At 34.7% G+C, this 16,197-nt stretch overlaps 2 protein-coding genes and 1 pseudogene across 6 annotated transcripts; 1 reads left to right on the forward strand and 2 right to left on the reverse strand.

Annotated features, from left to right (window-relative positions):
• The first annotated feature begins 221 nt into the window (after window positions 1-221).
• Window positions 222-2,274, forward strand: LOC108463783 (heat shock factor protein HSF30). Of its 5 annotated transcripts, none has more exons than XR_001868152.2 (4): window positions 235-771; window positions 857-1,777; window positions 1,859-1,913; window positions 2,059-2,274. XR_001868152.2 is itself a non-coding variant. In XM_017763694.2 (3 exons), the coding sequence occupies exons 1-3, from the start codon at window positions 448-450 to the stop codon at window positions 2,069-2,071; spliced, it is 1,143 nt and encodes a 380-aa protein (XP_017619183.1). In that variant the 5' UTR covers window positions 240-447; the 3' UTR covers window positions 2,072-2,274. The 5 variants fall into 5 exon arrangements, 1 of the variants encoding a protein (XP_017619183.1); XR_001868153.2 differs by having other exon boundaries at window positions 1,862-1,913; XR_001868151.2 differs by having other exon boundaries at window positions 222-771; window positions 1,862-2,274.
• Window position 2,275: 1 nt separating this feature from the next.
• LOC108463784 (protein IQ-DOMAIN 6-like) lies at window positions 2,276-4,434 on the reverse strand (annotated as a pseudogene).
• An 83-nt stretch (window positions 4,435-4,517) lies between these two features.
• On the reverse strand, window positions 4,518-8,474 carry LOC108463785 (probable magnesium transporter NIPA9). The gene is made up of 9 exons (XM_017763698.2): window positions 8,115-8,474; window positions 7,770-7,868; window positions 7,436-7,565; window positions 7,050-7,138; window positions 6,308-6,364; window positions 6,122-6,180; window positions 5,820-5,940; window positions 5,398-5,546; window positions 4,518-5,043 (listed from the first exon to the last, which is right to left on the reverse strand). The coding sequence occupies exons 1-9, from the start codon at window positions 8,223-8,225 to the stop codon at window positions 4,824-4,826; spliced, it is 1,035 nt and encodes a 344-aa protein (XP_017619187.1). The 5' UTR covers window positions 8,226-8,474; the 3' UTR covers window positions 4,518-4,823.
• Window positions 8,475-16,197: the final 7,723 nt, after the last annotated feature.

The following is a 16,197-nucleotide window of genomic DNA, read 5'->3' on the forward strand; positions in this document are numbered from 1 at the left end:
ACAACAACAATAACAAAAAGCCCATTTTTCTTCATTTTCTTATCTAACAAAATCCCTGAAAATATCTAGCAACTTCCGTGGCAAAATCTTATGCAAGGAAAATATCACGTGGGCCCAAAATTCAGACAATCGACGGCTGAGGAAGGAAGACAAGCTCCTTTCGGCATCTGAAACGACCACTTGTCTGGAAACATGGAGAACTTTCCAGAACTTTTGTTTCCTTTTCGACAAATGGCAGAAACTTCTTACAATGCCTTAACACATAATCTCTCTCTCTCTCTAGAACCTTCTTCTCCACCGCCTTATATATATATACGTCACTCCCTCGGTTTCTCTTCCAATCTGACACGTAACGAACACTCTCTCAGAGTTCATTGTTTTTCCTTCAAAATTTGATAACTTGCAGACAGAACATCGAAATGAAGTGAAGTGAAAACGAAGTCTCAAATGGAAGGAGTTGTAGTAAAAGAAGAGGAAACTCAAATGACGTTTGCAACAGCTGTTGGGACTACTGCTGGGTTTTCTTCATCTTCATCGTCATCAAATGTTACTCCTCAGCCGAAGGAAGGGCTTAACGAGGTTGGTCCGCCGCCGTTCTTGACTAAAACTTTTGATATGGTGGAAGACCCTTCGACTGATTCGGTGGTTTCATGGAGTGAAGCTCGTAATAGTTTCATTGTTTGGGATTCTCATAAATTTTCAACCACGTTGCTTCCTAGGTACTTCAAGCACAACAATTTCTCCAGTTTCATTCGTCAGCTCAATACATATGTAAGTACTTCGTTTCACAAATTGTTCAATTTTGATGCCGTTTTCATGATGTGTTAAATGATTTCAATGCTGGGTTTTAACGCAGGGTTTTAGAAAAGTTGATCCAGATCGATGGGAATTTGCCAATGAAGGGTTTTTAGGAGGGCAAAAGCAGCTACTTAAAACAATTAAGAGGAGAAGGAACATAGTGCAAAGCTCACAGCATCAAGCCGGAGGAGGAGGAGCTTGTGTTGAGTTAGGACAATTTGGATTAGATGAAGAACTGGAGAGATTAAAGAGGGATCGAAGTGTTTTACTAGCTGAAATAGTGAGATTAAGACAACACCAGCAGCATTCAAAGGACCAGATTGTTGCAATGGAGGATAGGTTACAGAGCACAGAGAAGAAACAGCAACAGATAATGTCGTTCCTTGCTAAGGCACTTCGAAACCCGACTTTCATACGGCAACTTGCTCAGAACAGACAGGCTCAAGGCGTCGAAATCGGACGAAAACGGAGGCTCATGGCGAGCCCCAGTGTGGAGAATTTACAACAAGAAGCAGTCCCTGTGGTGGTTGATAATGATCAAGTTGAGGAACAAGAAGGATTGGCAACTATTGAGACTGAAATTGAGACCTTTTTCAATTCTGCAATGGATGATGAATCAAGTACTGAAATCAAGGATCATATACCAAGTCCAATGCCATTATCAAGTGTGACTAATAATTTGGGTGTTAACGAAACATTATGGGAAGAGTTAGTACATGAAGACTTATTAGCTGGTGAACCAAAAGAGGAAATTGTTGTTGGTGATCAAGCTGAAGTTGATGTTGAAGTTGAGGATTTAGCAGCAAATCCTATTGATTGGGGTGATGATTTGCAAGAACTTGTGGATCAGATGGGTTATCTCAGGTCAAATCCATGACCAAAAAAACTAAACACATTAAATGGAATGTAATGGATGATGTTGTTGTTCTAGCCCTTTTGAGTTGGTCTCTTTGACACCGTTCCTTGTTTTCTAAAACCGGTATGTTCCATCAATCTCAGCTTGTTGTACATGTTGTTTATATGTTTTGTTTGTGAAACTTGTATATTATTTCATATGCAGCAGGGAATGGTGACAGTTTGCCAAGGGGCCAACGGATATGTTCCTGTTATTCACTGTATCCTTAATTTAATCATCAAAATTTATCTTCAATTTCCTTTTCATAGTATTTAATCATCAAAATTTGTCTTCAATTTCCTTTTCATAGATTCCTTTAAAGCATTACATTATATTTATTGTTTTTTTCTTGTAATTTTTCGCAGGCGAAGTAAGTGAACAGAGGTTTATGAAGGTACCCTTTGAAGCCATGCATCTTCCACAGGCTTCAAGTTTCACATTTTTGGTGTTTCTGCACTAACGCTTGTTTGGTTTCCATGTTAATTTCTTGTTTGTGTTTACTCCATGTATATATGGTCCGTGTATGTATACATTGTGATTGGCTGGTATTAGTAATGGATTAAGGATTGATTATTTTGGAAGTTGTTTGATCAAGTGGCATAAGTCTCAGTCATGTAAAGAAAGGAAGATCAATCCATGTCACTGAACTGAATGAACAAAAGTACAACATATCCGTGTTAGACATACCTGTTTCTAGTTCGTACTCGGATATGGTGGTCGAGACATATGGACATGTTTGTTGCGAGATCTTTGTTTTGCCTTGGTAGATTCTGTCAAGTTCATATAATCTGGTCTACTATTGCCACTTTGTTCTGTTTTATCTGTACTGTTCAAGGTAGTGTTTCCAGAAACAGGTGTAGAAGACGTGCATATTGAAGATGAAGCTGAACTTGAATTGAACCGAAACTCGGAACTTGGACTTGAAGAGGAGTGAGTCACTTGCCCAATATTTGGAGGCTTTGCAGAAATCCTTGTGCTGATATTGTTCTTTCTGACTTCCACAAAGCATGGGGAAGAAGATCTCGCATTCTTTCCCTCTAAGTAATGTTTTGATGGTGAGGTTGTATCTGAAGGATCAGATTCAGCCTGTGATGGTTCCATCAACCTTGTCTCCCATCGCCGGGCCGCCATCCAACGTTCCAGCCAACTCCAACCCCAACTGTTTTTGTCGAATTCTTGATATTTGGTATATAAACCTGAGTTGTTTGTTTGGCTAGTTGAACCAGGCTTTGATCTCCATTGCTATAAAATTAAAGAACATTGAATTACTTTCGGTATCTTTCAGTTTATGATGTAAACAAGCGCACGGAATTTAGAACGCGTTTTGATACCTTCTGAGCAAGATAATAAGCTAGAGCTCTTTCTCTCTTGAAGGCTCCTCCGTGCTTCATTTGCAGCTTTGTTTTAGCATCTTCTAGTGTTCCTTTGCTATCACACCAGCCATCCTGAGAACGTATAATACAGTGATTGGAGTAAATTTTTCACGCTAACTAATAATGACTATTAGCAAATTGAGTGGTACTACCTCTGCTTGTTTCAAGATATCATCCTTGCTGTGGCATTCATCGAGTATCTTCTGAACTGCCCGTCCTTCTGTTGACATCCGCACACGACGAGCCCTAACACGAGATTGGACACGAACGAGAGCTTGCATACACCGAAGCGTTACGGTGGCCTGTTTCCTCACCTGTCGGCCGCGAACTAATGCTTGAAGCCTCACGATTCCTTTTAAAGCTCTCAAAGCTCTTCTTGCCTACATGGACAAAAAAGAGTGAACCGAAAATTTGAAAATCAAGAGGTGGATACATCAAATACAGATTTGACATCACTGTATCAGTTTAGATTTTATTTACTATGTGTCAGTTTTGCTCTGATTTACCAACTGTTGAAATTTAAGAGACTTTCTTTTACTTTCTTTCACTTTCACGGACACCAAACAATGAAAGAAATGAAAATTATGAGACTAACACGGGTGTTTGCAATTTACCAAGAAACCACGAAAAGCAGTTTGGATGTGGATGGCAGCCCCTTCTTGCCTTAAAACCCTGATATCTTTAGCAGGAGCTCGGGCTAGTGCTGCCATTGCAGCAGTCCTTGGTGAAGAATCTGATCTGAACTTCCCTTTAGAGCCCCATGGCTTCCATTTCTTACTCTTGACACCCATTTTTTCCTTCATAACAAAGAGCTTAGGTGCAGAAATGTAAATAATAGTAGCTGTGAAACAAAGCAGAAAAAAACCCGGAGCTTACTTGGTCTTCTTTTTCATTCTTCTTGACACCCATAAGAGATTTCACCCACTTCCCTGAAGAACCCATCAACAGTTCAATGTATATATATTTTCCCAAAGCTTAAGAAAAGAGAAATGGAATAATTCTACTCTAAACTAGCCTCAGAGGCGGCAACTTGGTAAGAAAAGGAGGATTTTTATTTGTGGGAAAATTTGGCTCTTTTCGTAGGAAAAAAACAGAGCAGATTGAGTGAGAACTTGAAACAAAAATCTGGGATAACAATGAAGAACCGTGCTTCGCAGGTCTGGGTTAACAAGGTCTAAACATGGGTTCAATATTTTGAAATTCAAAACAAACCAACGGGTTGGTGTTGATCCCGCCTCTCAAAACCATATCTGCTTGTATTTGTAATATTCTTGTTCATTTTTTTATTGATTTCTGGACACGTTCCCTTTGTTACAGCACATGAAAAAAGTTCACATAAAATGTGAAAACTTGTAATAAAATATTGATTTATGTCAATCATGCATTTGTGTGGATTTAAATTAATTGGCATTAAATCCAAATTTCAATGTACATCATTAGTCAACATAATGTTTTAACCATGTTAAACTGGTTTTAAATAATTCAATAGAAATGAAAAACTTATTACACAGTACTGAGATTTGGAACCTAAAAACCAAAGTGACCATTGTCCATTGTTAACAATCAAATCCTACTCACATTAGCACTAATTGTGCTAGTGTAATAGGAGCGAAAGACAAGCAGGTTTTGCTACAATTATAAACCTTTAGTTTGTGTTGGTGTAGCAGAACAAACCCGGACCTGGAACTTTTAAGAGATGATATTCGATAAAATTGATTCTGATTTTCAATATGTATTCAGCTTTTGTTTTTCTTCACCTATGCTTTCTCTTTCGCTGGTGTTGAAATCAGATGGTGCAATGTGGCGGCTGGGATAACAGCACTCGGACTAGGGTCCTTGACTCGAAGAGAACCTGATCGCCTGAGATTGAAGTTCCGGTCCACTCCACTCGGTATTAAGTTTCGTAATGGCCACGGAATGTGTCGCATCAATCTTGTTGAACTCACAAGCAAAATTACACCCATCATGATAAATAACCTGCAATGGTAAGATTCATGGCAAAAATGTTGAATTCGAGCTACAAGAATATGACATCACAAATGGTTGCACCAAATACTATTTATAGACATCGATCAAAAGCAAAAAAAAAAAGATGTGGCAGAATCGGATTCAAAAATTTTTCTAGTCTTTCAAAAGAAAATTGCAGTAGAGATGTTAAAATCTATCATATCAATCACAGAAGCTTTTCAATGCGTCAAGATGCCTATGGTATGCAACAGATTAGCAAGCCACATGCTAGAATATTCACAAACCAAGCATTGCGGAATTCCGGAATAAGGACATGATATTGTTGTACAATCCAAGTGTAAAAATTAGGTTAGCATCATATACCATCCAAGAAGAAGTGAAAGGCGAGCAACTGGTGCTGAAGGCAACTGTTCACCCAATGCAAGCATACCAGCAAGTACACCAGTCACGATTGATGCCACGGCAGCACAGGTGGAGATCACGATTGCTCGACCATGCTTTAGGCCATGTGTCTGCTCAAAAGGTGTAAACAAGATTATGTTACAATTAGTCGAGAGGATAATACAAACATGTAAAGGTTATTTAAAGACCCTTTTAAGACATAAATGTCCCGACAGTGAAACATAATAGAACCATGTTAAACATAAGACCAGAACATTACTGGACCATGTTGAACACAAATTCCATGAATCAAACACATGAATATGACCATGTTACAAATAGCTTAAGGCAATGATATCGATGTGCTGAGATGTCATCATGAACCATTTAGGCGGCTGATGTACCTGATAGTAAAATCCAGTGCCGCTACAACAAATGCTGATCGAGATACATAGGGGAATCAACATTTTGGAGAAGCCCTGCTCCACGAAGACAAATCCCATCTTCGATATCACTGATGCCATTCTGCAAATAGGTGAAATCATTTAAGTTGAGCATTTGGAATCACAAATCTCAATGCAGAGACAAATGAAAGCTACATAAATTTTGCAATAAATGGATAAGATATCCATTACAAGATAAATTATGACCCATGAAGAGCAAGAATAAGATGTACAATAATAGTTGCATAGGTGAAAAACGGTACCCAAATAAAATTCCTGATTCCAGGCCATAGATGATTTCTTCAACAACTTCATACTCTATCTGCAGGAGGAAAAAAGTTACAAAGCACTCCAGTGAGGTGGGAATGGAAACAAAATATTATATAAGCGAATACTATTGTAGAGTAAACACAACATAAATCTTTAAAATCGAGAGAGAGAGTATATACCAGCTCTTGTTCTCTCCGTTGACGCTTGTAGATGCGACGCCAGCCATTTAGGAGTACCTGTATAACCATATATCAGGTATCAAAGCATTATCATATATAGCATATTCATGACTACAATGACGTTCAAGAAACAGAAGATTTTATGAATCCGAGACATCAAAAAGCATGGATATCAAGTGCCGGTGAACTTTAAATTACTAAATTTTAAATTCAGTAAAAGTAAGCCTTAATCAGAACTGGTTTTTGATAATAAATAGATTCAGTATTGAATGTCAAAAAATAACAGCCATCAATAATAGCCATCATCATGCCGCTCTAGTATTGCACCTTGAAGGAAGGAGACACCAGCAACAAATTAATCACAATTGAGGCCATGTGTCTAAACTACAAAGTCCTATTTCGTTCTTTACAGGCCGAGTATTATGACTTGGTTTAGTTCACTTGTCTTATTAGATTAGTAAAGTAGAATTTATTGCTCAGAGATGTCCTTCAGATAACTTCTTGAAGTTCCATGTAAAAGTAACACTTTTTTTCGGCATAATCCATCAAAGCCTTGTATCTCTAAAAGTAATGATATATGCTCCACTGAACTTAGGAATTTATTATTATAAGCTTCAAGTTTGCAAGACAAGAATTTATTAGTCATGAAATACACTGAGAATCTCATAGAGTCTAACAACATAATACAATATTAATATAAAAAGAATGCTATTAGTTAAGAGTAGAGGAAAAAGGTACCTACAAACACGATCACGACAACGAATGCCAACCACGGTAGCTGTAAAATCGATACTGCTGAAGACTCTTGCTCTTCTCCACCAGCACCAACACCTGAATCAAAACAAAAGAAAACCATTACCTTATATAAAGGGTCGATGGTAGTCTATGGGGCTATCATAAGGCAAAACTGGATGCTACTGCTTGTTGCAGAAACTATACGCATAACCCATAAGGAGAGGTTGCATTTTAATTAAAACCCTTAAATCGTTGACATGCAACACAAAGATGCCAATGAGGAAGGTTGTAAACAATTACCTCATGGCTTTAAACTAAACTGAGAACTATCACGTCAAATTTCTAAATGTACTCACTTTGAAATACAAGAACCATGACAAAAACTTGCATTACCTATGGTGCCAATACCAGCTAATGTAATCCCCATCCAATCAACAATGTTCATCACTTCTTGCAGATAGAAGTGTGAAAAGATCGAAAGAATGGCAAGCCCACAGCCAGAGACTGGTTGAATGACAGATACCTGAATAACAATTTCTTCATTATAACCAATATAGAGTTCAGAAAATTTACGCTATAAATCATCATATAATAATGCTCAATCAACCAGCAGCCAAACATCGCCCATCATGTAGCTAAGGCAGGAATCTCCTATATCAATAAATTTATAAAGGAACATCAATTCGGTTCATTACATAAAACAAATATTCATTAAACATTAGCTCACCGGAGCCAAAGATAATGCTCTCAACATCAACAAGGCACCGGAAATATCCATCAGAAATCCTATCACCCAAAATTTATTAACAGCATATGTTCTTATCACCTACACACACACAAAAAAAAAAATGTACACTTCGTCAAAAACACCTAAACCCAACCCAATTCTTGGAAAGGTATAAAAAAGGAACCCTGTTTTAAAGCTAATTTCAAGCTGCAATTCCTGAGGCTGAACAGTAACCAAAAGTCAGTACCATTTTTTTTATGATCAAAATCCAAAAATTGCACAAATTATCGAACCTAAACCTGCAGTTTCATAACCATAAAAAAAAAGAGCAAAGGAGAAATTTGCCTTGAGCTTGAAGGAGAGAGGAGGGAGGATAACAGTGCCCTTCTTTTGTAGAACTTTGCCTATGTTATTACCCGCTGTTGCTACCAATGTTAAACAAATCGATTCCCACATTTCTTCTTCTTCTTCGCTATCGCTCTGAAATCAATCAATCAAACAAATAAATATACCCAAAAAAAACTTGTTGAGAATGAAAATTTTCTCTCTCTCTCTCTCTCTCTCTCTGTGTTTCTGGTGGGGTTTTTTTCGTGTTTTTTTTTTTTTTTTGGATTGGTACCCAAAAGCAGGAATTTATGGGTCAGCCAGTGGTTTTGTCGGGGTTGGGGGGCATTGGCTTGCAAAGGATGTCGTTTGCTAATTCCGTGGCATGTTCGCACGTGCGACTTGGTAAAATTTAATATTAAAATTTTTATGGATTTGGTATTTATTTATTTATTTTTAAATCAGAAACAGAACAGGTTAAATTAGAGGTGTGCATGGGTCAGATCGGGCCGGGTTTGGGTTAGGCCCAACTAAAATTGAAGCCTATTTATTAGGCCCAAGCTTGGTTTGACTCAAAAAATGGGCCTAAATTTTTGTTCAAGCTCAGCCCGAATAAAAATGTTAAAACCCAAGCTAATTCGACCGCTAATATTAATTTTTATATTATTTTTATATACTTTTAAAATATATATAAACCATCAAAATACTAAAAATTAAAATAAATATTTCTCGACAAATTGAAAATAAATTTTAAAAATATGTATACTTAAAAACAAGCAAATGTCTCTAAAACAATAACAAAATTAGCAAATGTCTTTAAAATAATAAAAAATTTAACAATAAAATAAGTTTTATATAATATCCAAACAATAACAACCAAATAGTAGCAACATAATACTAAAATAGTAGCAAAATAGGGAGAAAATAATAAGAAAATAATATTAAAAAAATATTTTTTTTCATTTAGTAAATTCGGGTCGGGCCCTGGCCCGGGCAAAAAGTGTCTTACCCGAGGCCCGACCCATTTTTTAAATGGGCTTACTTTTTTGGCTAAGCCCATTTTTCGAGCTTATATTTTTGCCTAAACTCTCCCACATTTCAGGCTGACCTTCGGGCCGGGCCGGGTAGCCCGACCCATGCACACCTCTAGGTTAAATTAGAAAGCAAAAGGGTTACAGTACATCACTTTCCCCATGGCCTCGGCTCGCATAATCAGGATTAAACAGTCCGGCAGCTGTTAACATACTACAAAATAAGAAGAAACAGAAGATAAGTTCGATTAAGAAAGATCTGAAAAGTTGCTTCCAAGCCTAGCAAGCACATCTGCACACCGGTTATCCTCTTTGAACTTGTGCTTGAGCTGATAATGAGGAAACTGATCAAGCAATGTCCTAGATTCAGTTATCAGTGCAAACAACAAATGGTTAGAGATGTTCTGATTACAAATAAGGTTAATAACACTCGTAGCATCCCTAGCAAGTTTTAGGTCATCGGAGAGAGAGCCCAAACTTCAGCTTGAACACTAGTAGCTAGAAGTGAGTATTTGATCGAGTCGAGTCGAATCGAGTAAAAAAATTTCGAGTTAGTCGAGTTGACGAATCCTATTTTAGCAACCGAACTCAATTTGAATTTTTTTCAAATGGATTGAATCAAGTCAAAAAAAACTCAATGTTGCGTTTACATTAACAAATTATTTAATTAGTAAACGAAATATAAAATTATTTAACTATATAAACAATATAATGGTTTTGCCTTTTAATATAATGGTTACTTAATGGTTTTGACTTTTAACTTTAGAAAAGGTAAACATTTATCAAAATGGCGTAGTTTTAACTTTTCTTATTCGGATTTTCAGATAACTCGAATTGCGTAATTCATATTCGAGTTAAACTGAAAAACTTAATTTTTATTCGAATTGATCCAAATAACTTGATTAACTCAAATAACTCGAACTATTTAATTCAAAATTTAAAATTTTTTTCGAGTTTTTCGAATCAAATCAGATTTTGCTCACCCCTACTAGTAGCATCATATGGGATATGTCTACAAGCCCCAATAACCCATTCCCCATTATTGTGTCTAATAATCATGTCAGTTCCAACTTTACCAAGGTTCATGACAGTGGAACCATCCATATTGAGTTTATACCACCCTACCTGAGGTGGGTGCCATTTAATTCCAACAGAAGAGGGTAAAGGAATGGTTTGAGGTGGACTAGACATGGAAAAATATTCAATATAGCTTTATGCCACGCATGTTGAATCACATGACAATGCACATTTTGGTTTTTGAAGATTTTTGCGTTTCAGGCAAGTCAAATTTGCCAAAAGACAAATGGGAGAACTTTCCAAGGAATCTTCTGAAGCTAGTGCCAAACCTTTGACTTCAGATTAATCCATTCTTTAAACTCTAGCTGATCATGATGGCTAGCATGGTTTGAAATGCTAGATCACCACAACTAGGTGGTTGAACAGTCCCTAAGAATATGAGCAGTTGATTCTTATTGTTGGTTATAGAAAGGGCATGAGACATCAACTTGGATTCCTCTTCTAAGGAGAAACACTCTAGTTTAAACCACATTATGAAGACATTCCCTGTAACAGTCTAATTTTCAGTGGTGTCGGAATAGTGATTCGAGATCACTAAATCCGACAAATGAGTAGGAAATATTATTAATTTAGTGAGTATAAGTTAAATGTGAAGTTAGGAAAAATTTTGAAGTAGTGAATAGTGTACTAAAAATAAATATTAAAATAATTAGAATCGAAAACGAGGTATCGAGACCTCGGGAATTTTAAATTGAGCCATAAATATTTTTATAAATATTTATGGAGTGTAAATAAGTCAGTATTAAAGTTTTGTCAAGAAATTTTAAAGTTCTGATAGTTAATTGAACAAAAAGGACTAAATTGTATTAAATGCAAAATTTTGGAAAATGATTAAATAGCTTAAATGATAAAAGAAAGAGGGTTTAAAAGGAAAATAGACCTGAGGTCTCTTTGGGCTGGACGGCAATGGCATGAAATCAGCAAGAAAATAAGGAGAATTAAGGGAAAAATTGGAAAATTGCAAAATTTACTTAATAAAGCTAGGACTAAAGTGAAATTATCTAGATTTCTCTTTATTTTTCTGCATTCTCATCAGAAAAAACACCATGGAAGAGTTATCTTAAGCTGATTTTTCATATTTTTACTTCAAGTAAGTTCAATTCTTGATTATTTCTTAAATTTTTTTGTGTTTTTGTGACTTTTACAACTAGGTCCACTTGTTAAATTCATTAGTTTTTAATTATATGAAAGAAATTGAAAGTTTCTATGAATATGTGGTGGAAGTATATGATGATTTGGTATGGAATTAGAGCTTTAAATTTTTTATATGCTGATTTTATTCAAAGAATTGAATAGAAAGTGAATGTTTGGGACCTAATCATAAAAGAGTTTGAAGTTAGAGTTTTATGTAGAAATTCTGAATTTCAATAGTTATGAAATAACTTATAATATCTAGGAAAAGTATTAATTGAGAAAATTATCTTAATTGAGGGGTTAATTGAGCAAGGACTGAATTGTATGAATTGTGAAATTTGGGGCAAAATAGAAATCAACATTTTGCACTAAAACTGTTTTGGACAGTAGCAGTAGTCTAACTTTGAAAAAGCACAAAAAATTGTAAAAATAGAATTAGAGGATGAATAAAATATAAAATTAAAGCTTATTGAGTCTAGTTTCTTATAGAAGAAACGATGTAAGCAATGAAATTGTAAATCATAAGATATGATAAATTTTGTGAGACAAGGTCAGAATGATTTCGGGTTCCCCTGTTCTGACTTTGTAAAATCATCAAAAATTAGATAAAAATAATCAGGGGCTTAAATTTATATGTTTAGAATCCTGAATGAGTATATTTTCATTAGAAACAAACGAGAACATCATTCGAATCCTGTACGAGGAGATAATTAATTTTTAGTGAAAAAGGGTCGGAACTGTCTGACAGCAGAATAGGGGAGATTTCAATGAATAAACTGTATTAATTGGCCCAGCCAAAAATTATAAATTTTTTATGGTAAGAAGATATGTGAGTTTAGTTTCAGGAAAAATTAGCGGATCTTAATTTTGAGTTCCGTAGCTCCAGATATAAATAATTTAGTGACTACGACACTGGTGGATAGTCTGAATATTCACATAAGTAATTAGTGAAAATTATGGATAAGGTTACTTACAAGTGTGTTATTTATACCAAGGATGTGGATGGAGAGGAGGAGGAGGAAAAATATATGAATGACTCGTGTATAAATTAAACACATGCCCGATTATAATCGATAAGTGTTGGATAAGAAATGATATAATGTTTTATTTGGAATATTTATTATGAAATTATGATTATTGTTATAATACAAAATTTGAACTTGTGAGTTTATATGGCTAAATTTTAGTGATTATTTGTTAATTTTATGAATTTTATAATGTGTTATTTCATATGTATTGATGATAAAATCGTGAAAAATGTAAAAGCATGAAAATTGAATAAATGATCAAATTGAGCATTTCAGTTCAGTGACAAGATGAATTGAAGAAAAAGACCATGGTTGGACCATGGCAACAAGTGATAAGTGATAGCTTCGGCTACACTTATCTGATCAAGGACAAATGACAAGTGAAAAGTGGTAGGTTCTGCTACCTGATCAGTGAAAAATGGTAGCTCCGGCTACCTGATCAGTGAATAGTGGTAGTTTCGGCTACAAGTGACAAGTGATTTCCGTATAAGACAATATCTGGGATATGGCATCGGTGTGATATATGCTACTGTATAAGACCATATCTGGGATATGGCATCAGTGAGATATGTGATTCATGTAAGACCATAGTTGGGCTATGGCATCGATATGTGATATGTGATTACGTGTAAGACCATAGCTGGGCTATGACATTGATATATGAAGATGTGTAAGACCATAGTTGAACTATGGCATCAAGTAAACGAAGTACTCAATTCCGTAAGACGTTCACTAATTTGACAAAGTTTGGTAAGTGTTACATGGAATTATGTGATACAGGAAGTACGAATTGATAAGATATGAATATAGAACTTGGTTGATAAATGAATTCATTTGTGATTATATAATTGTTCATCTTGAATATGCTGTCCATATGTATTGATAATTCAAATGTATTAATGAATAAAGTTCCGACATGGAATAAATTGAACACGAGACAAATAATTATGAAATTGAACTCGGAATTCATGAAAATGATGGTTATTGATATATGGAGACATAAGACATTGGTATATGAATATGGAAAATGTTTGATAAATGTGTTTATTCATAATTATGGAATTATATACCTCATGTGTAATGGCGTAAATTCAATGTTATCGGAACAGTGGTTTCGTAACCACAAATCCGATTTAAAGAGAAATTTATTTCAATATTTTTGCTTGAAAATTTATATGATAGGAAAATCGTATGAAAATATTGATAGGAAAATTTTATCAATTTAGTGATTAGTTAGAAAAAGAAATTATTGAAGAAATTGGGTAAAATAAGGTATCGGGACCTCTATCTCGTAAAACCGAGTTAAAAATAATTTTATAAATATTTATGAAATGTTATTAATGTGGTATTAAAATTTCGTTAGGAAATTTTAATATTTGGGTAGTCAATTAAATGAAAAGGACTGAATTGTAATAGGTGTAAAAGTTGCTAGAGTGATTAAATAGCTTATTAGTCTAATGAGAAAGGATATAAAAGGAAATTAGACCCAAAAGTTATTTGGGCTGGACGGCAAGGGTATGGAATCAGCAGAAAATTTGATAAATTAAGGGTAAATTTGGAATATTGCAAAATTAACTAAATAAAACTAGAACTAAATAGGAAATATCTAGATTTCTCTTCATTTCTCTTCAATTCCAGCAGCTAAAAACGCCATATGAGGGTTCTCTAAGCTGGTATTTCATAATTTTTGCACCAAGTGAGTTAACCCTTGCCTTTTTCTTGTAATTTTTGTGTTTCTAAGACTTTTACAACTAGCTCCTACTATTAAATTCATTAGTTTTTGATTTCATGGATGAAATTGAAAGTCGCCATGGTTGAGTGCTATAATTTTATGATTATATAGAATGAAATTAAAGCTTTAATTTGTTTATGAGATGATTTTATTAGGCAATTTCAATGGAAATTGATTTTTGGGACCTAATTGTGAAAATGTTTGGAATTAAAGTCTATTGCTGAAATTATGATTCCTAAAGGTTGTAAACTAGTTTAAGGTGATAGAATAAAATGTTAATTGAGAAAAAATCAGCTCAATTGAGAGGATAATTGAGTAGGGACGAAATTATCATTTATTAAAAGCTTAGGGGAAAAATGGTAATAAACAGCTTACACTAAAACAGTTTGGACAGCAGCAGTAGACTAACTTTGAAAAATCACCAAAATTTGTAGGAATCGAATTAGAAGATGAACAAAATATGGAATTAAAGCTTATTGAGTCTAGTTTCTCATAGAAGAAATATTGTAAGCAATGGATTTGTAAATTTTGAGATATAATGAATTTTGTGAGACAAGGTCAGAATGAATTCGGGTTCCCCTGTTCTGACTTTGAAAAATTATAAAAAATTGAATAAAAATAATTAGGGACTTAAATTTATATGTCTAGAATTCTGAATGAGTCTATTTTAATAGAAACAAACAAGAACATCATTTTAATTCTGTATAAAGAGATAATTTATTTTAGTGAAGAAGGGTCAGAACTGTTAGACAACAGAACAGGGTGACTTTGAAGAATAAACTGTACTGATTGGCTAATCCAAAATTCTTAAAATTTTATGGTAAAAATATATATGAGTCTAGTTTTAGGAAAATTAACGGATCTTAATTTGGAGTTCCGTAGCTCAAGTTATAAATAATTTAGTGACTATGACTCAAGTAGACAGCTTTGAATGAACTATAAATAATAGTTGAATTATAGAGAATGTTGCATATGAACATGAAATGTATTAAATTGATAATTAAATTTATTTATTTAGATCCAGAAGATTCAAATCTGAAGCTAGATCGAGGAAAGGAAAAGTTCGGGATTAATAGATTTTTACTGTTTACAAACAAGTATCAAGGTAAGTTCGTGTAACTTGAATTATATTCTGAAATGCTTGAGATTGTATGTTATTGATGAGAATATGATTTGAGTGTTCATTGTATGAAAATTAATGAAACATTGATATATTTGATAAAATGGGAAGAAATCCGGTTGAATGAAAGGAAAATTCGATGGATCTCGAAAAGGAATTGACGGTAAAAGGATCTAGCCGGACGGGTGATCCTATCTTGATATAGCCCTCCGAAGAATATGTGTAAAATGGATTTAGCCGGACGGGTAATCCGAATTAGGTCTGAATTTAGCCTCGACTGGTAATTCAGATCCAAGCTCATTAGAGTAATTGTCGTTGGGATTTAGCTTTGACCGGTAATCCCGACAATACTCTATGAGTTTATATTGCGAGGATTTAGCTCGATGGTAATCCCGCCGCAAGGTTGAGGTTCATGAGTGTGCTCTCTGAAATAGAAATGTGCGCACATGAATATGAATTGACGGACCCGGAATTGTACACTAAAAGTGTACCTCTGAAAATCCATCGAAATTTCGATAAATTCAACGGGATAAATATGAAAAATAATAAGGGAATGAAAATCATGGTATTGATGAGTACATCAATCATGGTATATATATATATTATTGATACATGGAAATTATTGTACTAACTTGAATGTTGAGTTTGTGCATGTTAGGGTAATAATGCATTGAATGGATATATGAATGTTTATTATATTGTATTGAAAATATTAGGTAAGTATAATTCTTGTTACATGAGCTTACTAAGCACAAAGTGCTTACCCGCTTCCTTTTCCCTGTTTTGTAATGTTAAGAGCTCTGAGGTCGATTTGGTCGGAGACACATCACATCTGTCAACCTCGTGGATTTCGGTATATAAAGAAACTTTATTTTGGAAATCAATGGCATGTATAAGCTAACAAAGTAAATGTTAACGTGAAATGAATGTAAAGTTAGCCGTTAGTATGGTTAACAAACCTGGTTATAGATATGTGATGATG

Source organism: Gossypium arboreum, chromosome 13 (assembly GCF_025698485.1).
Source record: "Gossypium arboreum isolate Shixiya-1 chromosome 13, ASM2569848v2, whole genome shotgun sequence".
NCBI lineage: Eukaryota > Viridiplantae > Streptophyta > Magnoliopsida > Malvales > Malvaceae > Gossypium > Gossypium arboreum.